This window comes from Ranitomeya variabilis, chromosome 3, assembly GCF_051348905.1.
Source record: "Ranitomeya variabilis isolate aRanVar5 chromosome 3, aRanVar5.hap1, whole genome shotgun sequence".
NCBI lineage: Eukaryota > Metazoa > Chordata > Amphibia > Anura > Dendrobatidae > Ranitomeya > Ranitomeya variabilis.
The window spans coordinates 405676284-405702920 of record NC_135234.1 but is presented as its reverse complement, the minus strand read 5'-3'; the positions used below and the strand labels follow the sequence as shown (position 1 = coordinate 405702920).

The 26637-nt window shown below is 39.8% G+C and overlaps 1 protein-coding gene across 5 annotated transcripts; it reads right to left on the bottom strand.

Annotated features, from left to right (window-relative positions):
* Positions 1-2900: 2900 nt before the first annotated feature.
* LOC143818271 (uncharacterized) lies at positions 2901-26550 on the bottom strand. 5 transcript variants are annotated; one of them, XR_013224431.1, is made up of 4 exons: positions 18005-18019; positions 17784-17859; positions 17051-17263; positions 2901-3416 (listed from the first exon to the last, which is right to left on the bottom strand). XR_013224431.1 is itself a non-coding variant. In XM_077299631.1 (3 exons), exons 1-3 carry the CDS (start codon positions 26126-26128, stop codon positions 3291-3293), a joined length of 354 nt encoding a protein of 117 aa, XP_077155746.1. In that variant the 5' UTR covers positions 26129-26316; the 3' UTR covers positions 2901-3290. The 5 variants fall into 5 exon arrangements, 1 of the variants encoding a protein (XP_077155746.1); XM_077299631.1 differs by lacking the exons at positions 17784-17859; positions 18005-18019 and adding an exon at positions 26100-26316 and having other exon boundaries at positions 17051-17249; XR_013224432.1 differs by lacking the exons at positions 17784-17859; positions 18005-18019 and adding an exon at positions 26397-26550 and having other exon boundaries at positions 2902-3416.
* Positions 26551-26637: the final 87 nt, after the last annotated feature.

Genomic DNA, 26637 nt, shown 5'->3' with positions numbered 1-26637 from the left:
CTGGAGAGAAGGAATGAAAAATCAATGTTTTTTTATTATTTTTGTCTTTAAAATTAAGTTCTTTGTCACCTCCCCCCTCCCACCCCCTGTGCGCCCGCCCGCTGGAAATAAAATACTCACCCAGCTCCCTCGATGCTTCCTCTCAGTGCAGCAGCTTGTCCTGTATGAGCGGTCTCGTGGTGCCGCTCATTACATTGATGAATATGAGGCTCCACCTCCCATAGGGAAAGGAAAGGAGCACTGTTTGGCTTTTTGAAACCAAAAATGTCTGGAATTAAGAGCAGACATCATGTTGCTTTTGGAAAGCCCCTGATGTGCCTAAACAGTGGAAACCCCCACATGTGACACCATTTTGGAAACTAGACCCCTTAAGGAATGTATCTAGATGTGCGCTGAGCATCTTGAAGCCCCGGTGCTCCACATAAATTCATAACGTACAGCTGTGAAAATAGAATAAAATCACATTTTACCCATAGAAATTTACTTTTAGCCTCTTTTTTTATTTCTTAATTTTCACAAGGGTAACAGGAGAAAAAGGACCTCAGAATTTGTTGCACATTTTCTAATGAGTACGCAGATACCCCATATGTGGGGTAATACTACTATTTGGGTGGATGGCAGTGCTTGGAAGGGAAGGAGCACAGTTTGACTTTTTGGATGCAAAAATGGCTGGAATCGACAGCGGACGCCATGTTATGTTTGGAGAGCCCCTGATGTACCTAAACAGTGGAAACCTCCCACAAGTGATCCCATTTTGGAAACTAGATCCCTTAGGGACCTTATCTAGTTGTGTCATGAGCACCTTGAACCCCCAGGTTCTCTACAGGTTTATAACGTAGAGCTGTGAAAATACAAAATCACATTTTACCCACAAAAATGTACTTTTAGCCACAATATTTTTATTTTTATAAAGGTAACAGGAGAAAATGGACCCCAAAATTTGTTTTGCAATTTGTCCGGAATGTGGCTATACCCCATATGTGGTCAAAAACTTCTGCTTAGGCACATGGCAGGGCCAGGAAAGGAAAGAGCACTATTTGCCTGGGATAGATTGTGAATGTTATGTCGCATTTGAAGAGTCCCTGACATGAAAACAGCAGAAACCCCCCACAAGTGACCCTATTTTGCAAACTAGACCCCTTAAGGAATTCATCTAGGGGTGTAGTGAGTATTTTGAACCCATAGGTGCCTCACAGAATTTTATAACATTGAGACATGGAAATATGACATTTTAGTGGTAAAAATGTAATTTTTGCATTTGCTGCAAATTTTGTCAAGTACATAGGGGTTAATAGGTGAAACTAGACCCCACAATTTCTTGCACAATTTCTCTCCAATGTGGTGCTGCCTAATATGTCAAAAATTAATGTAGACCACACAGAGTGGAGTGCTATTTGGGTTTTAGAGCACAGATTTTGCTAGAATAGTTTACAGGCGACTTTTGCGGAGCCCCGAAGGTGCCAGAATAGCAGAAAACCCCCAAAGTAACCCAATTGTAGAAACTGCATCTCAATGAACTCATCTACGGCTGCAGTGATTATTTAGTAACATCTATGCCAGGCTTTTTTGTGGGGGGAATTGCAAATCTGCCAGTTTATTGCCCATACATTGTGTCCCCAAACAGAGTAGAGCTCCCATATATTGTAGTGCCTCATATATTGTGCCCAGCTTGAGCTTCTGGTGATATGCACCAGTAGATTAAGGGTATGTGTCCACGTTCAGGTTTGTTTCAGGCTTTGGTCAGGATTTTATGCAGGTAAAATCCTGACCAAAAATGCACCTGAGGTCACTGGCAGGTCACCTGCGGTGTTCCTGCGTGTTTTGCTCATTGTAGCAACATGCTGCGTTCTTAAAAAACGCAACGCATGTGCGTTTTTGCGGGAAAAACGCATGCGTTTTTTAATGCACAGTGGAGACGGGATTTCATTAAATCCCCTCCACTATGCTGTAACATCTGGACGCTGCGTTTTTGCGGCTCAGCGCTGCGTCAAAAACGCAGCGTTTCCTGAACGTGGACACATACCCTAAGTGCCTTCTCTCCACTACAATAATGACAACATGTGGCTGCTTACTGTGGTTTAGGCACAGTGGGGCTCAGAAGGAGGGGAGCATTTGAATTTGGGAGCAAAGAATTCACTGGATTTTATTTAATGGGGCGGGAGTCATGTCGCTTTTCCACAGTCTTTATTCTACCAGCAATGTGGGAGCCCCCTATAATTCCAGTGACAGATGACGGACCTCAGTGGGGGCTGGTTTTGTGCAGGATAAATTAGGGATTTTATTGGTAGCATTTTGGGGTACATATTTTTATATTGCTTCCAGAATAAGGCTGAAACACATTCTTTTGTTCTAGCTGAGCACTTATGTTGGGGTTTCCATGTAAATCCCACGAAAATGTAATTCAGATTTAACCCCCAAGGGAACCACCCACCACAATGAAGCAGATGGAGACACTTTGGAGTCCATTTGGTGTCTGCTCCGTTAGTAACCATCTTTTTAGGTGTGCACACATCTGTGGTCGTCCACACTTGTGCGCTAAAAAGATGCCAAAAATGGTGGGACACCACCAGAACACAGACCAGTCGAAAGTGACTCCATCTGCCTCATAAGTGGTTCCATCCGGGGTTTGTATGAATCACGTTCACCCAATGAACTTGCATTTTGCTCATTCATCAATTGATTGGCAGCCTGTTTACACTGACCTATTATTAGGATACAAGTGTTCCTAAGAACACTCATTGCCGATAATCTGCCAGGGTAAATGCACCATTAGTTACTGTAATAGTTGCTTATTCATAATTTCATTATTTAGAAGTACAAAATCACCCACTTATTATATACCAGAATACAGTCAGTAAATATCCAATACACAAGTAATGGGCAATCGGCAATTATAATGCAAACATGAAAACAAAATATATACGGTAATTCTTTATTGAAACACAAGTGTATAAAATATTTAAAAAGTGACTTAATGGCATAAGAAAGGCAGCATCTCAAGAGGAAACAAGCATACAAAATGTGGCATATATCATAGATATACAAAAAAGTATATACAAAAAAGGAGTATGGCCATTAATGGCAATTAAAATATATGCACCATAGACAAACATGTAAAAAGTGGATTGAAGGTACAAACAAGGATAAACAATATATGTATACAGCCAGTATGCTTGTATAAATACATGGCAAACACCTTACAAATCCATGTTGCCTACATTAATGTTAATAGGGACAAATAAATAGGGAATGAAATGATAGACCTAGCACACAGGAAAAGATATGTAATGCTAGAAGAATACCCATGGTTTGTCTGCCTCCTCTGCGATGGCACCTAGCCCAAAGCATGTTTTTAGTCTTCTCTCTTGGTTTACAAATATTCCACACCTCATCCTTATTGAAAGATTTCTTGCAATCTGAAGATGAAAAATGTGTAAATATTATATATTTCATACTAAAAAGTATGTGACATCATATATTAAATCAAAATTAGTGTTTACACCATTGTATTTAATATACTTTTTAAACTATTTGCCTGCTAAATCAGAAACTATTTAGGTGTTTTAATTAGACTTTATCAAGTATTAAATATTATGGTATAAAAAACTTTGCACTTTAGAATGATATATACATGTGTAATTTTTACTGCAAATGATGGGCTGTTTATATTACAAGATTATTGTAAACAATTGTTCATACACTTACAGTAACTTAAAAGCAAAGCCATAAAAAGAAGAATAAAAATCCTCCAAACATTCAAGTATTAATACAGCAAAAAAGGGACAGCAGTGTGTACCTGCTCAGGTCTCAGAACTTGCCACCATCTGCATTCTTGGCAAGTTCTGAGACCTGGGAAGGTAAACACTGCTGCCCCTTTTATGCTGTATTAACCCAATAATGACAGAGCCAATTTTGTACTTAAAGGGAACCTGTCACCAGATTTGGCCGATATAAGATGCGGCCACCGCCTTTCAGGGCTTATCTACAGCATTCTATAATGCTGTAGATAAGCCGCCAATCCAATCTGAAAGATAAGAAAAATAAATTTTATTATACTCACCCAGGGGGGCAGTCCAGTCCAATGGAAAGGTCAGAGAGGCCCGGTGCCTGCACACTGCAATACTTTACTGTGCCCTCAACAGGGCAGATAAGTACACCTGTGCAGGAGCGCGATGCCGGGGAGCCATGAAGCAAGCAGGAGGGCGGTGATCATCAGAAGATGGGAGGCGCCGGACCTGGACCTGCGACAACCATCGGACCAGACTGCCCCCGGGTGAGTATAATAAAACTTATTTTTCAAATCTTTCAGGTTGGAATGGGAATTATCTACAGCATTATAGAATGCTGTAGATAAGCCCTGAAAGGCGGTGGCACTTTCTTATATCGGCCAAACCTGGTGACAGGTTCCCTTTAATGACCAAGCCAATTTTTACAATTCTGACCACTGCCACTTTATCAGGTTATAGCTCTGGAACGCTTCAACGGATCCCACTGATTCTCAGATTATTCCTTTGTGACATATTGTACTTCATGATAGCGGTAAAAAGTTTTCGATATGACTTGCATTTATTTATGAAAAAAGGAAATCTTGCACAAATTTTCAAAATTTTGCAATTTTCTAAATTTTGCAATTTTCAAAATTTTTATTTTGTGCCCTTAAATCAGAAAGAGGTGTTATACAAAATAGTTAATAAATAACATTTCCCACATGTCTACTTTACATCAGCATAATTTTGGAAACATAATTTTTTTTTTGTTAGGATGTTATAAGGGTTACAAGTTGACAGCGATTTCTCATTTTTCTAACAAAATTTACAAAACCATTATTTTAGGTACCACCTCACATTTGAAGTGAGTTTGGGGGTCAATATAACAGAAAATACCCAAAAGTGACACCATTCTAAAAACCGCACCCCTCAAGGTGCGCAAAACCACATTCAAGAAGTTTATTAACTCTTCAGGTGCTTCACGAGAACTAAAGCAATGTGGAAGGAAAAAATTAATATTTTACTTTTTTCACAAAAAAATAACTTTGGAACCAAACTTTTTTATTTTCACAAGGGTATCAGGAGAAAATGGACCACAAGATTTGTTGTGTAATTTCTCCTGAGTATGCCGATACCCCGTATGTGGGGGAAAGCCACTGTTTGGGCGCTTGGCAGAGCTCAGAAGGGAGGGAGCACAGTTTGATTTTGGAATGGAATCAATGATGAACGTCATATCATGTTTGGAGCCCCACTGATGTACCTAAACAGTGGAAACTCCCCAATTCTAACAACAACCCTAACACAGCCCTAACCTAATCTCTAACCCCAACACACCCCTAACCCTAAAACCAAAACCCTAACACTATCCCCAACCCTAACCCTAGCCCAACCCTAACATTAGTACTAACTCCAACTCTAACCCTAGCCCAACCTTAGCCCAACCCTAACTCTAGCCCCAACCCTAACCCTAGCCCAACCCTAACCCTAGCCCCAACCCTAACCCTAATCACAGCCGGGGGACTATTATGATCCCAGTGGTAGAGGACCTCTGATATTCCGGCAAGATAGCAAAAACATAAATACTGCTCTAGGGAGGTGGAAACTGGGCTAACCGCATACCTGATCCTAACACACACAACTAGAAGCAGCCGGTGAACGTGCCTACGTTGGTTCTAGACGTCTCGAGCCAGCCGGAGAACTGACTACCCCTAGAGGGAAAATAAGACCTCACTTGCCTCCAGAGAAATTGAACCCCAAAGATATAGAAAGCCCCCAACAAATAATAACGGTGAGGCAAGAGGAAAACACAAACTGTTGTGAATTTACTTTTTGCTCCCTCTAGTGGTTACTAGTTTTTTGACTCTGGTTTTTCTGTCATTCCTTTTATCCGCACCTGGGTCGTTAGTTAGGGTGTTGCTATTTAAGCTCCCTGGACCTTCAGTTCAATGCCTGGCAACGTAGTTATCAGAGCTAGTCTGCTGTGCTCTTGTCTACTGATCCTGGTTCCAGTTATATCAGCTAAGTCCGCTTTTTGCTTTTTGCTATTTTGTTTTGGTTTTGTATTTTTGTCCAGCTTGTTCCAAATATATATCCTGACCTTTGCTGGAAGCTCTAGGGGGCTGGTGTTCTCCCCCCGGACCGTTAGACGGTTCGGGGGTTCTTGAATTTCCAGTGTGGATTTTGATAGGGTTTTTGTTGACCATATAAGTTACCTTTCTTTATTCTGCTATCAGTAAGCGGGCCTCTCTGTGCTAAACCTGGTTCATTTCTGTGTTTGTCATTTCCTCTTACCTCACCGTTATTATTTGTGGGGGGCTTCTATCCAGCTTTGGGGTCCCCTTCTCTGGAGGCAAGAAAGGTCTTTTGTTTTCCTCTACTAGGGGTAGCTAGATTCTCCGGCTGGAGCGTGTCATCTAGAATCAACGTAGGAATGATCCCCGGCTACTTCTAGTGTTGGCGTTAGGAGTAGATATATGGTCAACCCAGCTACCACTGCCCTATGAGCTGGATTTTTGTATTCTGCAGACTTCCACGTTCCTCTGAGACCCTCGCCATTGGGGTCATAACAGTTTGCCAGGCCAGTATTAAATGTTTAATGCATTGCAGAAGAGGGATTATAAGAAAGAAGATTCTGAGTTTTTTTTTTTTTTTTTTTTTTTTCTTCTTCCCCTTTACCTCAGAGTGGCTATGCTTGCTGCAGACATGAATGTCCAGACCTTGATTACAAGTGTGGACCAGCTGGCTACTCGTGTGCAGGGCATACAAGACTATGTTATCAGTAATCCTAGGTCAGAACCTAAAATACCGATTCCTGAACTGTTTTCCGGAGACAGGTTTAAGTTTAGGAATTTTGTGAATAATTGTAAATTGTTTTTGTCCCTGAGACCCTGTTCATCTGGAGACTCTGCTCAGCAAGTAAAAATTGTTATTTCGTTCTTACGGGGCGACCCTCAGGATTGGGCTTTTTCGCTGGCGCCAGGAGATCCGGCATTGGCTGATATTGATGCGTTTTTTCTGGCGCTCGGTTTACTTTATGAGGAACCCAATCTTGAGATTCAGGCAGAAAAGGCCTTGCTGGCTATGTCTCAGGGGCAGGACGAGACTGAAGTGTACTGCCAAAAATTTCGGAAATGGTCCGTGCTGACACATTGGAACGAGTGTGCACTGGCCGCTAATTTTAGAAATGGCCTTTCTGAAGCCATTAAGAATGTTATGGTGGGTTTTCCCATTCCCACAGGTCTGAATGATACTATGGCACTGGCTATTCAAATTGACCGGCGGTTGCGGGAGCGCAAAACCGCAAATTCCCTCATGGTGTTGTCTGAACAGACACCTAATTCGGTGCAATGTGATAGAAAAATCGCAAATTCCCTCATGGTGTTGTCTGAACAGACACCTGATTTAATGCAATGTGATAGAATCCTGACTAGAAATGAGCGGAAAATTCATAGACGCCGGAATGGCTTGTGCTACTACTGTGGTGATTCTACACATATTATCTCAGCATGCTCTAAACGTATAGCTAAGGTTGTTAGTCCTGTCACCGTTGGTAATTTGCAACCTAAATTTATTCTGTCTGTAACTTTGATTTGCTCACTGTCGTCTTTTCCTGTCATGGCGTTTGTAGATTCAGGTGCTGCCCTGAGTCTTATGGATCTGTCATTTGCTAAGCACTGTGGTTTTACTCTTGAACCATTAGAAAATCCTATTCCTCTTAGGGGTATTGATGCTACGCCATTGGCAGCAAATAAACCGCAGTATTGGACACAGGTTACCATGTGCATGACTCCTGAACACCGCGAGGTGATACGTTTCCTGGTTTTACATAAAATGCATGATTTGGTTGTTTTAGGGCTGCCATGGTTACAGACCCATAATCCAGTCCTGGACTGGAAGGCTATGTCAGTCTCAAGTTGGGGCTGTCGTGGTATTCATGGGGATTCCCTGCCTGTGTCTATTGCTTCTTCTACGCCTTCGGAAGTTCCGGAGTATTTGTCTGATTATCAGGATGTCTTCAGTGAGTCTGAGTCCAGTGCACTGCCTCCTCATAGGGACTGTGACTGTGCTATAGATTTGATCCCAGGCAGTAAATTTCCTAAGGGAAGACTGTTTAATCTGTCGGTACCTGAACATACCGCTATGCGTTCATATATCAAGGAGTCTCTAGAGAAAGGACATATTCGTCCGTCTTCTTCCCCTCTTGGTGCGGGATTCTTTTTTGTGGCAAAAAAGGACGGATCTTTGAGACCTTGTATTGATTATCGGCTTTTAAATAAGATCACTGTCAAATTTCAGTATCCTTTACCGCTGTTGTCTGACTTGTTTGCCCGGATTAAAGGTGCCAAGTGGTTCACCAAGATAGATCTTCGTGGTGCGTACAACCTTGTGCGCATTAAGCAAGGTGATGAATGGAAAACCGCATTCAATACGCCCGAAGGTCATTTTGAGTACTTGGTGATGCCTTTTGGGCTCTCCAATGCGCCTTCAGTTTTTCAGTCCTTTATGCATGACATTTTCCGGAAGTATCTGGATAAATTTTTGATTGTTTATCTGGATGATATTTTGGTTTTTTCTGATAATTGGGATTCGCATGTGGAGCAGGTCAGGTTGGTCTTTAAAATTTTGTGTGAAAATTCTTTGTTTGTCAAGGGCTCAAAGTGTCTCTTTGGTGTACAGAAGGTTCCCTTTTTGGGGTTCATTTTTTCCCCTTCTGCTGTGGAGATGGACCCAGTCAAGGTCCGAGCTATTCTTGATTGGACTCAGCCCTCGTCAGTTAAGAGTCTACAGAAGTTCTTGGGTTTCGCTAACTTCTACCGTCGTTTTATCGCTAATTTTTCTAGCATTGTGAAACCTTTGACGGATATGACCAAGAAGGGCTCCGATGTAGCTAACTGGGCTCCTGCTGCCGTGGAGGCTTTCCAGGAGTTGAAACGCCGGTTTACTTCGGCGCCTGTTTTGTGCCAGCCCGATGTCTCACTTCCCTTTCAGGTTGAGGTGGATGCTTCAGAGATTGGAGCAGGGGCCGTTTTGTCGCAGAGAGGCCCTGGTTGCTCTGTTATGAAACCTTGTGCCTTTTTCTCTAGGAAGTTTTCGCCTGCCGAGCGAAATTATGATGTGGGCAATCGGGAGTTGTTGGCCATGAAATGGGCATTTGAGGAGTGGCGTCATTGGCTCGAGGGTGCTAAGCATCGTGTGGTGGTCTTGACTGATCACAAAAATCTGATGTATCTCGAGTCTGCTAAACGCCTTAATCCGAGACAGGCCCGCTGGTCATTGTTTTTCTCCCGCTTTGATTTTGTTGTCTCGTATTTACCAGGTTCAAAGAATGTGAAGGCCGATGCTCTTTCTAGGAGCTTTGTGCCTGATGCTCCTGGAGTCGCTGATCCTGTTGGTATTCTTAAAGATGGAGTTATCTTGTCAGCTATTTCTCCGGATCTGCGACGTGTGTTGCAGAGATTTCAGGCTGATAGGCCTGAGTCTTGTCCACCTGACAGACTGTTTGTCCCGGATAAGTGGACCAGCAGAGTCATTTCCGAGGTTCATTCCTCGGTGTTGGCAGGTCACCCGGGAATTTTTGGCACCAGAGATCTGGTGGCCAGGTCCTTTTGGTGGCCTTCCTTGTCAAGGGATGTGCGGTCATTTGTGCAGTCCTGTGGGACTTGTGCTCGAGCTAAGCCTTGCTGTTCTCGTGCCAGCGGTTTGCTCTTGCCCTTGCCTGTCCCGAAGAGACCTTGGACACATATCTCCATGGATTTCATTTCTGATCTTCCGCTATCCCAGGGCATGTCCGTTATCTGGGTGATATGTGATCGCTTCTCAAAGATGGTCCATTTGGTTCCTTTGCCTAAGCTGCCTTCCTCTTCCGATCTGGTTCCTGTGTTTTTCCAGAACGTGGTTCGTTTGCACGGCATCCCTGAGAATATTGTGTCAGACAGAGGATCCCAGTTCGTTTCCAGATTCTGGCGATCCTTTTGTAGTAGGATGGGCATTGATTTGTCGTTTTCGTCTGCTTTCCATCCTCAGACTAATGGACAGACGGAGCGAACCAATCAGACTTTGGAGGCTTATTTGAGGTGTTTTGTCTCTGCTGATCAGGACGATTGGGTGACATTCTTGCCGTTGGCTGAGTTTGCCCTTAATAATCGGGCTAGTTCCGCCACCTTGGTTTCGCCTTTTTTCTGCAACTCTGGTTTCCATCCTCGCTTTTCTTCGGGTCATGTGGAGCCTTCTGACTGTCCTGGGGTGGATTCTGTGGTGGATAGGTTGCAGCGGATCTGGAATCATGTGGTGGACAACTTGAAGTTGTCACAGGAGAGGGCTCAGCGCTTTGCCAACCGCCGCCGCGGTGTGGGTCCCCGACTACGCGTTGGGGATTTGGTATGGCTTTCTTCCCGCTTTGTTCCTATGAAGGTCTCCTCTCCCAAATTTAAACCTCGTTTTATTGGGCCTTACAAGATATTGGAAATCCTTAATCCTGTATCTTTTCGTCTGGATCTTCCTGTGTCGTTTGCTATTCACAATGTATTTCATAGGTCCTTGTTGCGGCGGTACATTGTGCCTATAGTTCCTTCTGCTGAGCCTCCTGCTCCGGTGTTGGTTGAGGGCGAGTTGGAGTACGTGGTGGAGAAGATCTTGGATTCTCGCCTCTCCAGGCGGAGGCTTCAGTACCTGGTCAAGTGGAAGGGCTATGGTCAGGAGGATAATTCCTGGGTGGTCGCCTCTGATGTTCATGCGGCCGATTTAGTTCGTGCCTTTCATGCCGCTCATCCTGATCGCCCTGGTGGTCGTGGTGAGGGTTCGGTGACCCCTCACTAAGGGGGGGGTACTGTTGTGAATTTACTTTTTGCTCCCTCTAGTGGTTACTAGTTTTTTGACTCTGGTTTTTCTGTCATTCCTTTTATCCGCACCTGGGTCGTTAGTTAGGGTGTTGCTATTTAAGCTCCCTGGACCTTCAGTTCAATGCCTGGCAACGTAGTTATCAGAGCTAGTCTGCTGTGCTCTTGTCTACTGATCCTGGTTCCAGTTATATCAGCTAAGTCCGCTTTTTGCTTTTTGCTATTTTGTTTTGGTTTTGTATTTTTGTCCAGCTTGTTCCAAATATATATCCTGACCTTTGCTGGAAGCTCTAGGGGGCTGGTGTTCTCCCCCTGGACCGTTAGACGGTTCGGGGGTTCTTGAATTTCCAGTGTGGATTTTGATAGGGTTTTTGTTGACCATATAAGTTACCTTTCTTTATTCTGCTATCAGTAAGCGGGCCTCTCTGTGCTAAACCTGGTTCATTTCTGTGTTTGTCATTTCCTCTTACCTCACCGTTATTATTTGTGGGGGGCTTCTATCCAGCTTTGGGGTCCCCTTCTCTGGAGGCAAGAAAGGTCTTTTGTTTTCCTCTACTAGGGGTAGCTAGATTCTCCGGCTGGAGCGTGTCATCTAGAATCAACGTAGGAATGATCCCCGGCTACTTCTAGTGTTGGCGTTAGGAGTAGATATATGGTCAACCCAGCTACCACTGCCCTATGAGCTGGATTTTTGTATTCTGCAGACTTCCACGTTCCTCTGAGACCCTCGCCATTGGGGTCATAACAACAAACGTAGAGATGGACTAGATTCAGCAAAGTGAGGCCCACTAGTCTAGATAGACAGAAAATAGATAGTGGACTATGCGGTCAGCAGAAAACCCTAAAAAAACATCCACGCTGAACATTCAAGAACCCCCACACCGACTGACGGTGCGGAGGGAGAATATCAGCCCCCTAGAGCTTCCAGCGAGCCAGAAAATCAAATATTAAGCAAGCTGGACAAAGACACTGAAAAATGCAAACGATCCAAATTATACAAAACGGACTTAGCTTTTCTTGCATGAGACAGACTGAAAGGAATCCGGAGGAGACCATATAGGTCTGGATACAACGATGCCAGGCAAGAGACTGAGTCCGGAGGAGACTTAAATAGGGAACACCCGCTGCTTAACGACACAGCTGGAGCTCAGGCCTGCAACAAGACATGCCTAACACAATACCGTTAGTGACCACCAGAGGGAGCCCAGAAACACAGTTCACAACAGGGGACACAGCCAGAGGGACCAGGGGACACCGAAGGTACCAGAGGGGCTCGGTGGACCCCATTTCTCTCTCCTCTGATGTGTTCGTATCAGAGGATAGAGAAATAAATAGGAAATCAGACCTTTTTTTTTGCGTCACCGGTATTCGGTGAATAACGGCGATCGCAACACTGGGGACTGTAAAAACCGACCCAAATCATTTTCCAGGGTAGCCAAGACCCCGGAGATTTTTCAACGCTGGGGGGCACTATAACCTTATTTCTCAGCGCCATTAAAAAGCGGTGCTGAGGAATAAGTACCCTTAACTGCCACCGTTAAAAGACGCATCGGCGGTTGTTACGGGGTTAATAACAATTGTTCTTAGGAAAGCTCATTTCTCGATAATTGTGCTGTCAAGCACCCAACGAACGAGAAAAATGCTTGTTCATTGTGCTAAATGATCTTTTGGTTTGCACAGAAGATTATTGTTCTTGGCAGCACATTTTCTAGTGCTGCCGAGAACAATCACAACCTATTCATATAGAATGATCTATTACATCATAAAGTTTCATTTGACACATGATCTGCCTTTGTAAACAAGATATTAAAAAACCGCCAGTTAGCAAACAAGTTGCTGATTAGAGGTCGTTTAGTGCCACCAGTCGGCAAGGTGTAAATAAACCCTTACTTTTTAATACAATAAAAAAATATATTTAAATGTATAGGCTTTATGTATACAGTATCGAAATATATTAAATAACGCATAGGCACATTACAAATTCCGACATACAGTATGAAAACTAAAAAAAAAAATATAAATTTGTACACACACACTCACAGACACACATATTAAATACAACCCACTTTGCAAAAGTTCTTTAATGTGGAATTCAATAATAAAGAATCAATGTTCTGAATAGAAATTGTTTCCTGAACAGAAATTAAATATATTGTGTAAGCAGAAGGCTGGGTAGAGAAAATTGATGATGACTACTCTACAATCAAGAATATCTGATAATCCAACATCTGTCTCTGCCCATTAACATGTGGATAAATGAACTGGACCAAATAAAAAAATTTATGTAATTGGTATATATACATACATTCGATGAATGAATGAATAAAACACTTGATTCAAAATATTTTTCAGCTTGCTTACAAATCATAGTTCTAGGCAGCACATTGTCCTATGTAAACCAAACGTGCTGCTGACAACAACTATATTCTGTGTACACGGAAAGATCAAATTAAGAATCTTTCTGTGTGCAGAGTGTGGTTGGCTTAGCTAAATAGGATTTAAAACAGTGCTGATTGGCTGCTATGTGGCCAATCAGTGGTTGTTTAACGGCCACGGATCAGCCAGTGGAAATGTTCACACGTGGCATTTTTGTGGGGGTTTTTATGTTGCAAAACCTGCTCTCTTTGATTAAAGAAGATACAGAAAAAAGCAGGTTTTTCTTGTTTTTTGTTGCTTTTTTTGTGCATTTTTTGCTACGTTTTTGTCATGCTACATGTGTCTCTTGTGCATGCTGATAAAGTATAGTGACAAAAAATTATATTCTACCACATAAGGTTTTGACAAAAAAAAATGCAGGAACATGTGTTTTTTTTCAGCACCCATTACTTTCAATGGGCAAAAAACTCTGAAAAAAAATGCTGAAAGAAGTGACATGCTATGTTGTGCAAGAAAAAAACAAGCAAAGCACAAAATACTGCAGACAAAAAAAAAAGCTGTGTGCATGAACTTTCTGAGATCTCATAGACTTTGCTGGTACTGTAGAATGCAGCTGAAAATGTGCATAAAAAATGCTGCAAAAACGCCACTTGTGAACGTAGCCTTAGGGTCAGCTTTGTCTGGCCAGCTAGCCAGACACCGCTAATGACAAAGTTGTTAACTTTGAACACTGGTCTGGTTTTCATAGCCAGTCAGAAAAACAATGCATGCAACAGTTTTTTTGATCCAGCTCCTAGATGGGGAAACAACTGATGAGCAGGATGCCAGAAATTAACCCATAGAAAACAATAGGATTGGTACCAACATTAGTTTTCATCCAGCATTTCAGTACTATCTGAAAAGATTATGTCATAACTACTAAAGGAAATTAAACAAGGGGAAAAAAACATATTATCCTGATATTAGCTCCAGAGAACAGAGACCTAGAAAGTCATTGAGTCCCAATATATCAATATTATTTATTTAGGAACAAGAAATATAATTCCCTAGTGACTAAAATTTAGGCAACTGAACTGACTGTATAATATAGTATATATAATCTCTGATTCTGTTTCTATGATCATCCTTATTAGTTTTGAAAATAGAGCCGCATTCCTTGATCTAGGAGAAGGCTACAAAAAATCTTGGATTTCAATTAAGTGTTATTGCATTCTGCAGGGACAAACAGGTGATCTCCAAATATTTTTTTACAGTTGCTTATTTTTATAGCAGTGAAACAATTTTATACTAACAACCCAAAGCCTTTCAAATATAAAAATGATTTAAAAATGTAATTTATGATGCATGGTAGTCATATAGTTTTATAACTGCTTGTTAAGGTTAACTTTACAGTGATTTTCTATACATAACTCAGGTTTTAACATGTGTGGAAATGTCTTAAATACACAATGTGGCGTGTTTTTAACACTCTAAGGCCATGTTCACACTTTGTGTTTTTGCAGTATTTTTTTTGCAGGCAAAACCTGCTCTCTTGGCATAAAAGAAGCAGTGTAGAAAAAAACAGGTTCCTTGCCACGTATTTTGGAGTGCTTTTTGTGCATTTATTTACTGAGTTTTTGTCAGGGTACATTTGTCTCTTGTGCATGCTCATAAAATTTAGTGAATTTCAAAAAAAATCTGATCATCATCATCAGGTTTTGGCACCGAAAACGCAGCAAAACCTGATACCTGCATTTTTTGCAGCGTTTTTGCAGCCTATTTTGCACTACCCTTTGCTTTCAATGGGTGAAAAACACTGGAAAAAACACTGAAAGAATCCACACATGCATGAAAAATAAAAAAAAAGTGTGTGTATGAGATTTCTGAAATCTCATAGACTTTGCTGGTACTGTGAAACGCAGCTTAAATTTGCATTAGAAAAAAAAAACACTGCACAAACGCAACAGGTGAACATAGCCTTAGTATGTTTTTGAGGTCCTGGCATTTTTTTTCTAAATGCAGCATGCTCTAGATTTGAAACTTTCCTCGAGTGGCATCCGTACAGGAAATATAACACATCAAAAAAAAAATATATGAATTAAAAAATGCCACTTAAGCCTGCTTCTAAAACACACACACACACACACACACACACACACACACACACACACACACACACACACACACACACACACACACACACACACACACACACACACACACACACACACACACACAATGTGTGAGTGAAGTCTATAACTAGTAAGGCAAAATTAGGATATCTTGAAAATATGCAATAAAAATTGGAACAGATAAAGCAGTGTTTCCCTTATTTGTCCAGTCTTCTTACATATTGACAAGAATTAGGAAGTTACATTAATATTTTATTTATTTGCATTTCTTTCTAGCATGTTTTTTAAACTGACCATGAGTGATCATATATATTTCTATAGGGCAAAGGGCATCGTCTGCAGTAAAGACATATGGTGAAAGGACATTGGTTTAAACCTGCTCTTTAAGGGGCATTTAGTACTGCTGATGAGAACATTTTTCATATGCATTGCTGTACTTGTTTAATAAGTGAGAGGAAAAATAATATAATTCAAATACTGGATCTCACTGCCTTTGGCTTGATTAACAATTATCATTATGTCTATGCTATGTTATCTGTGAAAATACATACTTTTGAAAGGCTGGAAGGTTTAGGTGTAAAATCTGGAAAGCATTAAGATCAGGAAGATTCAATTGAGCTTGTATCCAGACAGTGTCTAGAGAATGAGACAGGAGCTTCCTATACAGATAAAGCAGGAGGGGTAACATCACTGTCTGCTGAGAAACCTGCACTGCTTCAAAAGTTGTCAAAGTCACAAACTAATGCAGTGAATATTCCCTGTGCTGTCAGGGAAGTGGGTGGGGGGACATGAAGTTACTATGTAACTTTTCACATGTGAAGCAGCAGCAGATCCTGGGTAAGGAGTACACCTGTGACCCTGGTATCTGGAATGCAGATCCTGATAAATCAGGGTATAAAACGTAATACACTGACATAAGGCATATGACAAACCAGAGCCCCACCCAACAACAAAGGTAACCTTCTAGAGAAAAGACCCCCAGTGCATGCGCAATGGCACTTAATACTCTTACCATGCAAGCAGAATATATTCGCAAATAATTCAATAATACAGATTGTGAGGGAGCTATGTACTAATAGAAACACTCAAAACATTACAAAGCTAAGTATTAGATTTAAGCATGTAATGTACAATAAGCCAATCTAGAATGACAGAATATTATGTATAGTCACTCAATAATGGCGAGTATATAGCCATATCATTTACCACTGTGATTTGTCTAGTTAACCCAATTATTTGACTTCCCTAACCCAAGGTTAATCCACTGTTAAAACTTCATGAAACTGTAAATTATGCAAACTGTGTAAACACTGTGTTTTACTGTTTATTTTGCATTATAATGTCTCTATTACTTTATATATATGACCTTTTTATATAAATAACACAAGATCCCGCCCATTTGCTTCTAATGTTTCCTTTATAATATACAACTTATTCACCTTCTGATGAGTTTCATGACAGTATCGATTATTACATCACCCAACGATTAACCCTAAAACAGACCAGACACTAAACTGTGATATACACTTGTACTACTACTTCAATAGATACTGCTTGTAGTCTTCTCTATATAAACTTGTAATACTACTTCACTAGATACTACTTGTAGTCTAGATAAATATATACCTATAATAAAAAAAATAGATAAACGTTCCTCTGTTCTCTTTTTCAGGCAGTGTCAGACAGCAGCTGAGTTCGCTATTATCACTGCTATGACTTGGACTGAGAAGCTCAGGGTTACCTTTGGAACTTTATCTGCGCCCATTGGCCCGGATCTGGCTAATAGTAGCCCTGGTATGTCGTGCACCTGTCCATGCAGCTGCAGGAAGCTTTCTTGCTGGCCAGGGGCTATAGACTCTTCTGGAAATAGTTGGGAAATTGTAGGATCTGGTGGCAAATTCTGATCTTGTCTTGTCCATTGTGGTGTCAGCACACAGGACCTGGGGAGAAGGGTCTGATGAGGAGACACAAATAAGAACTCTCACCACTGATCTTATATCACAAACATTGAGACGTGTATGTTAATATTTACATTCATCATCCATTAAAACATATTCATTAAACGTCCAATTTTATGTACCACTTTTAATCATACACACAGTTACATTATTATATGTAATATTAAGAAGTTTTGCTAATACAGCACAAGAGGGTGTAAACATTACACATCAATGGAATAGCTAGGAAACATATATAGGGTAATATGTCTGACTCAGGTACGTATTTAGGAAATATTTCCTTTCTAATCCCGAAAGTTTATCAAGAAAAAAATATACTAATTTGTATGGGGAAATGAATTCTGGACGTTGTAGTCCCATTTCCCGAGCAATGCTACATATTGCTTGGAATTTGTAGACATCATGAAAGCTGTTTAGGTTTTTTTTTTTTAAATCAAAAAGGAAGGAAATAGAAAGTGATTTAAAATAAACCTCGAGGTGACCTCTTAGGGAACCTTCCACCTGTATCTATTTTACCTGATTGTTTTTTCTAGCTAAATCAGATTGGCAGTCTCCCCATCTGGAACTGCTTTCATCTCCTGGGTTTTCCGGACTGGTAGGAGACAAAGAGTTAAATTCATCAGCTTCATACTTTCCTGATTATGAAGAAAGAAAGGCTAGACAGTAATGGTGATTGCTATTAGAAGTTCTTGTATTTAGTCCCCACTGAGAACCGTAGAGGAAATAAGGGGACTCACTAGGACTGAGCTGGAGGGGCTGCGATTTACCGGTAGGCATCAGCGTTTATTCCTTTCATCAGATTCCCTGATGACCCTGCTCCTGCCCTTTGGTTGTGGTGACTGACTGCATTGTGCCCTGTGCGCGTCACTTTCCCTAAGTGTAATCCAATGGTGGCAGGGATGTAGAGAGCTAGCTAGAAAATGCCAATGTTTGTACAGTGTGATCCTCAGGCGCCCTATTACCCATCCTCACCACCTTATACAAACAGTAGTGATAGTTACACCTGACCTCAGTGCTCCATCTGCAAGACTTAACAGGACTGCCTCTATATCCACACTCTAATCCCTGCTAAGAGACAGTGACAACCTTATTTTTTTTAATTAAATATTAGCTTTGCTTAATCCCTTTTATGTAAAGGCTGGAGATGCCGTAAATACAGAGCTTGATTTAATGCACTTAGAATCTCCCACAGGATTGTAGGTACAAGTCCAACAAACCCTCACACAGCACAGCTAGTCTATGTGTCTGTGTGTTTGTGTGTGGCCTCCACTGTTTAATAAATATTGTTTTCCACATAGATCCTGCGACTGTTGGAAAACGCACAACTCACACACATCATGGGAAATGAGCAGTGCAATGGTCTATTTCATGAAAGAATGCTCACTAGATATTATTTCATATCAATAGTAATAATAATAATATATAATGCATTTGTTTCTAAGTAGATAATGTAAAAGAGATCTCCTGAAACTCTTTGAAATTCATTTCTGAACATAAATGATAAGTAGTGACAGCATTTGGCGTATATATTTAATATCTTAAGGGCAATGTATAAGGAAAGATATATATCTCGGGCAATGTATAATACATTAGTATGCAATGCAAATAATGAAAGCTATGTTAATTTTTTTATTGATCATATCTAATCCTATTTATTTCTGTCAGGCAAACTTTATTATTATTGTTGTCCTTATTGTTGTATATGATTCAAATAAGAGTCTTGTTCGAAAGATCAAACATACATTTCCAGCACCTAATATTATTGCAAGTTTCATGCATGCAATAACTAAAATAAGTAGATGCAAAGTGTAAGCGGGCTATATTTTTTCACAGGAAAACATTTTATTACAGGTTTCTATACTTTGTATAACTCCTTCGTTCCAGTTTGGGGCTGTAGAAGTTAACGGGTGATTTTTGTGGAAACACATGAATAATGGCTATCATGCTACGTCCTATAAATGAGGCCTTTTCTAGATTGGATTGTAGAAGTGTGGGGTGTATGGTATGAAACCTCTTCTCCCAGAACGTTGTTGCTCTTCTATGAATTATTAGAGATTGTAAGTTGTAACAAATGGCTGTTTCGAGATGGCAGGAGTTGTGCCCGGGGGAGACGACTCTATCATCAGGCTGACCATGCACACATAGCTAAACACACAGACAAGGGGTTAATTCAGTCCCAACTCAGTGAAGACTTTGTAATTGAAAATCAATCAACCTGCTGGACTGTTGAGAACAAGGTCAGAGCTCAATGATCAAAGAAGAGAAGGGAGAGTTGGGAAAGAGTGGGGGTCATGTGTACTCAGGGAGTGTAGGAGAGAATCATTTCATATAGACTGCATGCTGCCAGAAAACGCAGGGACTCAAACACGATCCTCCCTGTGCACACCAGCTCTCAGCTGCTAGCACACAATAAATGACACATATCATTCCCTGCCGGCAATGGGCTTTACATTCACTTCACGATGATCTTGGCTTTCTGGGGAAACCAAAATGTTACATTGGTACCCAAGCGCCTATCTGTGCTCCATCCAGCCATGTTCCCCTCTATGGCTGCGACGACGCCAATGTAGATAAGGCACTGGCTGTATTGATAGGATACTATTGTCTCCTGGAACTAAAATCTGCCCCCTGTCTGATGACCTGCCCATATCCTGTCACTTAACGGGACACAATCAATTTAAATGCTGGATTTCCTCATTGATTCAAAAATTGCAATACCTCCCTTTATCAATTCCATGTGTAGATACGCTAGGCTGGCGACGTGTCATGTAGAGGTATGTGTGTATGTATGTATGTATATATATATATATATATATATATATATATATATATATATATATATATATATATATATATATATGTGTGTGTGTGTGTGTATATGGTAATGGTATATATATATACCATTACAGGAAGAGGAAAAAAGTAAAATGTCTGTGCATAATGCCACAATAGCGTCAAAGCCAAGCAGAGGTATTTGACATAGTATAAGTTGATACATATATAAGGTATGCGTGTGTGCAGACATAACCGCATATGTATATAGCTATATGTTTTTTTTTACATTACTCACTTATATAGCGCCATCAGTTTCCATATATGCATGTATAATGTACATGTATCTATGTGTGTGTGTGTAGTATATATGTATATCACATATACGTATATATGTAATGTATATGTATATATACTTATATATAATATTTATATTTAGAGATTTATTTATTTCATGCAGTAAACTTCCATTTGGTTTTGTATTTATATATCCAATAATATAAATCACACGCTTAAATTAAGTAATTGTATTTTTCACATAGTGTTTACAAACTTTTTAAAAAACTTTTAATAAACTTTGTGTGTCTCTGTGTTGTTATCGTCCATAAAGTAGAACTGCTGGGGAAGAGGTTAAGATATTTTAATGGAATTCTGCGTTAATGTATAGGAAGAATATTGGTCTCGGAATCCCAATTGCACATGTTCTGGCATGGGTATCGCTATCTATCTATCTATCTATCTATAGATCTATCTATCCTATATATGCAGAGCATGGGAATAATATCAGGATCTATCTATCTATCTATCCCATATCTATCTCTTATCTATCATTTATTTATCCCATATTTATCTATCTATCTATCTATCTATCTATCTATCTATCTATCTATCTATCTATCCCATATCTATCTCTTATCTATTATTTATCTATTCCATATCTATCTATCTATCTATCTATCTATCTATCTATCTATCTATCTATCTATCTATCTTTTCTCTATCTATCTGTCTATCTATCCTATATGTGCAGAGCACGAGAATAATATCAGGCTCTGTCTATCTATCTATCTATCTATCTATCTATCTATCTATCTATCTATCTATCTATTATCTATCTATCTATTCTCTATCTATCTATCCCATATCTATCTATCTATGTATCTATCTATGTATCTATCTATGTATCTATCTATCTATCTATCTATCTATCTATCTATCTATCTATCTATCTATCTATCTATCTATCTATCTTATATGTGCAGAGCACGAGAATAATATCAGGCTTTGTCTATCTGTCTGTCTATCTATCTATTATCTATCTATCCCATATCTATACCATATCTCTATCTATCTATCTATCTATCTATCTATCTATCTATCTATCTATCTATCTGTCTGTCTGTCTGTCTGTCTGTCTATGTCTGTCTGTCTATCTTATCTCTCCATCAGCGACAGAATATTTTAATGCTTTACATTCTCCTTTTTAATTATTGTGTAATCAAACATATCGTGTATCAAATATTCTTCTGAACATAGAATAGATAGCGCTGAACCAATGCTTTTCTCAAATATTATTTGTGAATGAGAGTTCACGCTGACCAGAAGAGATGGACATTAGAACAGCTGCTTGTTGTATTTTCGCGTGCGAGCGCCCCCCTCTGACTGAATTGGTGCAAACCGAAATTATCTGTGCAAATGTGTCTGCCATTCATGAGATTCTCTCTGGCTTATACCACTCACTGTTGGTACATAATCAAGTATAGAACTAACTCAATGCGTTCAACCCCAGCATGATATAATATTTGTAAAATATATTTAATATACTAGTAAGACGAATTTAAACAAAACAAATGCAATGTATAAAAATAAAACAAATTAAGCAAGACATATACAAATGGCTAATTTTTTGCAATGATATCTATAAAAATTAACAAACAAATATGTATACTGTATTTTACAGTGCAATGTGAGAGTGTGACGATTATTATTACTATTATTATTAATAATAACGATACTAATAATTTCTTGTTGCTACTAACACTGAAAATAATGTACATATATAGTAAATAATAAAAAAAATAACACTGCTCTATTACTAAAACACTTTGAAATCGAGCAAACAGGTTGGTTGTACTTATAACCCCTTGCTACTGTTGTTTTTTATTATTAGTGATATAAAACACAATTAGCTCTTGTATATTTATCCAATTCTGGCAATTAAATTTGGAGCCTTTTTTCAGGGAAGCAATGATTACTCACAGTGTCTTTTTATGAGATTGCATTCCGAATGAGCCTAAAAAGGCTATACAAATTTAATGAACCTAATTTATACAAAACTATCATCATTAGTGCACTGTAATATAAGGTCCTGTAAAATCTATTATATTTCGTGAAGCTACCCCCACGTTCAGTAAAATTTTAGCTACTACTCCACCATGTAAAAAATAAAAGTCTATATATGTATACATTCTGTATGAATTCTAAATAGCGATCTGACTGCCTATCTATCTATCTATCTATCTATCTATCTATCTATCTATCTATCTATCTATCTATCTATCTATCGTCAATTAAACCAAATAATAGTAAAGCACACAACAGTCAAATGTGCAGGCCATATTCTGGAGCTTTAGGAAGGACATAGGTCAGTAAAGATGACACCTGTTACCCCTTCTATGTAGGGACATAGCACAAAGGGCATTTGTGTCTTTATGCCAATCTGCAGTAACAATATAACATCTATAGGTAAGACAAAGTAAATGAGTCCATTGAAATCCACCTGTTGCTGCCATGTAGCCCCCCTAGGGCTAGGTAGCTGTACCCATAAGTACTTTACTACTCTCTAGTCCTTCAGTTTCCTCTGGGAGAAAGGGGAAATCATGTATGAGTCTTGGAAGATAAAGCACTGTAGTCTGCTGCTACTTGTTATCATTTGCTTGATGCCCTATCTACATACAACACCAGCACAGATAAGAACTGATAACTGAACACAGCAGATTTTTTATTAACCCCTCATGTGCAGACATTTTAGACGGTAGCAACAATGTAAAATGTATGCCATAAAATAATACATAAGTCTCAAAATTGATTTATCGACTTTTTTTGCCATGGAAATAAATTAAATAAATAACAATATCTTAAAGCATAAATTAGGACACACAGCCTCCCCACTATACTGTGAACACAAGCAGCTCATTTGTTTTGGTTTTAAAAACATGGATGCAATCTGATGAAATCCAGCCGGGTTCTACAGTCTTTACTTAATTCATCTAGATCTTACATTATTAAGATGCCAATAAGGATTGAGTCATCTAAAATCCCGAATTACACGTCCAAACCAAGATTTGGGAATAACAACATGATCCTCAGCAGCAGAACTCATTCCCTAAAGCAGGAACCCACATTTCTCCCAAACCTAAATGTTTGTATTTGCTAATGAGACTTTATTGGGAAGTTTGATACAAGAGGATTATGTAAATACATAATCCTATCTATCATTTGTGCCAGTGAGAATGAGAGGGTAATTTGTAAACTTTCCATTCACTTCCTATAAGGTTTGTGGAGCTAGGTCCCTAGTCTGAAAAGAGGGAGGAGAATACAAGGGAGGCTTGCTTGGCTCCTTGTGAGAATTGTTATTTTTCATCAATCACTTGCAATTTGTCTAAGTGGACAGGACAGGACACCAGCAGCCCTGCTGACTGAGGTCACGGTGACAACACAGCAATGGAGAAGAGCAAATTGCGTTTGCTCACAAACTCACAGATCCAAATGACTGGCTATACAGGCAAGGCTCCATGTGACATGGGGGATATGAGGGACTCTGACAGCTCTTAAACGGCCTGGCGCCAAGGTCTAAGTCTACAAGCTAAAAATAGGACATGGAGGATGAAGGGAGATGGGCCAAGATGAAAGCAAAGTGGGGGAAGTAGCATCGGATGGACAATTCCTTTAAATAGCGTTATTAACGTATTAATATTGAGTGGTTGAGGTCTACATACATCAGTGCAGTTAGGAAATACCAATGTGTGCACATATACATTAGGTGACCCTTTTTCTTGGTTATGATTATGGTCACATTACTGAAAAATTAAACATTCTAATTAGAGAGAGTCTGTGTGTGTCTGTGTGTCTGTCTATGCGTGTTGTATTTCCGAAATGTATCTACGCATAGACTAAAATAACATAATTTACTCATTGACCATAATGCAATGCATAAGGATTGGTCCCTTCAGCTTGTAAAAAAATATATAGCAAAAAATTACATAAAATACCTTTGTGTTTTAGCATATAGTAAACATATAATTTGCCTAGGAAAACAGTTACCTTATTTTACTTCCTTTGAGGAAAAAAGTCACAATAAAGCAATGTATTTGTAGAATGCGGCATAACTTAATAACAGCATGAAAAGTTGTAACATGAAAATAGTGATACTGTGTTATTGTGTGTGTGTATATGTATATACTATATATATATATATATATATATATATATATATATATATATATATATATATAAATTAGTGTCATGGACTTAATTTGTTCCCCTGCATTTACATTATTTCTTGATTATTGCAAAGGTTATCTTGTGCATGTGTCAGTTCTAGAAAAAAAAGATGATGGCAGTGATGATCCTGCTTTTGGGTGATGGATTGATTCCACAGACTGTTGATAAGAGCCACTGCAGACGATTCCATGTTGTAAGTGGCCCTGATGTCACTTGTATAGGTTTGGTGGTGGCGCCACAGCCATTGAGCAATAGTGAAGAGCAGGACCAGGCCCAGGGAAAGACTTGGGATGACACCTTGTCTATCACTTAATACTGATGCCTATCTCTCCAATGACACTCTCCCCATCTGCTCCCTTATCTTGACTATACGTGACAGCAGGGACACATTTACACGATGAAATCATTCATTTACAGGAGAAGATGACAACATATTAAGTAGTGCTCAATCAGGACAATCCTGTGTTGTCATGTAAATAGATTAACCCATCCCTGATCGCAGACTTGACAGATGGGTGCTAGCACCCAGATTATGCATGTTCTTTACTTGAGCCCCTACTGCCCATACACAATTCATGTGTACAAGCACAATCACATTGTACCTCCAGCAAGGTCGGCTGTACCCACTGTGATGCCACAATTCTCCCGTGTCTGGTTCTTTCCATCCCTCCCCCAACACATGTACTCATACAATATCACAGGCACGATCAATAATGCATTGCTTATGATTGATGCCATCGATGAGCACTGCAGCCAGGATACTATGTGTAGGAGCACATCACACAGGACATGGCTGGGAAGCAGTCGTCCTCCTCTGATCTGGCGCAGGGCGTGCAGCGTTTGGAGGGCGCTGTTTGAAGATTTTTTGGGTAAATATGAAGTGACAAGAGACGGTTCTTATTGTAAGACGTCAGCAGACTGGCGCCAAGCAGCTCTTTAACAAACTGAGCCCCAGTTAATAAGAACAGATCTAGAAATGGACATCTTAAAGAGACCTATCACTATTGCATATTACTCATATAATGCTTTTTATCTGTATGGAGAACAAATTGCAAAAAGACTTCTGGCAGAAAAAAAATAGAACACAGCAGCACATAAACAAACACAAGTAGCTTTGTGAATATAGACAGATAGATACACATACATTTGCTTTTGTACTTATTTGTATTGATGTGGTCCCTCGGACTATAGCAGCATTGTATACAATGCCATCTTTCTTGAGTTAAATAGGAACTTATCATGATTTCCCCACAAAGTGTGTAGCTACCTTTCCTGCACATCTCTGTACTGTGAACTTGTACCAAACTCTTCCCAGGATTCAGGGAAGGGACAAGTCACACAGGACAACAAGCCACACATGATAGCTGTGTACTGTGTCCTTTTCACCCTCATCTCCCCATCTGGAGCATAGACGCTGAGACACTATCCAGACATGTATGTCCTGACTGGTGACTCAAAAATACATGCACATGCAGCAGTATATATATATATATATATATATATATATATATATATATATATATATATATATATATATATATATATAGCATCACTCACCCAAATTTTGTATTAATCTTGATATCCATTTACTAGACGCTGCTTCCCATGTGAAGTAAGCTTCTTTCCTTTTTGAACTGTGCAAATGACCTCGGGGCTTGTATTTAAAGCGGCGATGTCCTAAAGTGTGCACGCTGTCCTCTTGTAGTCAGTCCCCCCCACCCCCCATATACAGAAGCAGGGCTGCACTCATACAAAAACTAGAACATTCATAGTACCAGCCAGTCCCTCCACTATGTGCCAGTCAGTGGACTTCTGATACAACTAGCGTTGTTCCTAGTGATCAGTGGGCCCCACCTCTAGCCAGTCTTCATGCATCCTGCTCTTACAGTATAGCCCTTCTTCATTCCAGAGCTCTGCTGCCTGTACATTTAGAGACTTCCAGTGCTGTCCTGCACTACAGCATCGACTAACTTATGTGTCCGCTTAGCAAAACTTTGTCTGTCTATCTAATCTATCTATTATCTATCTATCTATCTATCTATCTATCTATCTATCTATCTATCTATCTATCTATCTATCTAATCTATTATCTATC

Excerpts from the sequence above, each read along its gene's own strand:
- LOC143818271 (XM_077299631.1), bottom strand. The coding sequence starts at position 26,128 with ATGGATATCAAGATTAATACAAAATTTGG. Across the intron at positions 17,250-26,099 it reads AAGATTAATACAAAATTTGG|GTCCTGTGTGCTGACACCAC; the intron begins GTGAGTGATGCT and ends CCTTCTCCCCAG. Across the intron at positions 3,417-17,050 it reads GCGCAGATAAAGTTCCAAAG|ATTGCAAGAAATCTTTCAAT; the intron begins GTAACCCTGAGC and ends TTTCATCTTCAG.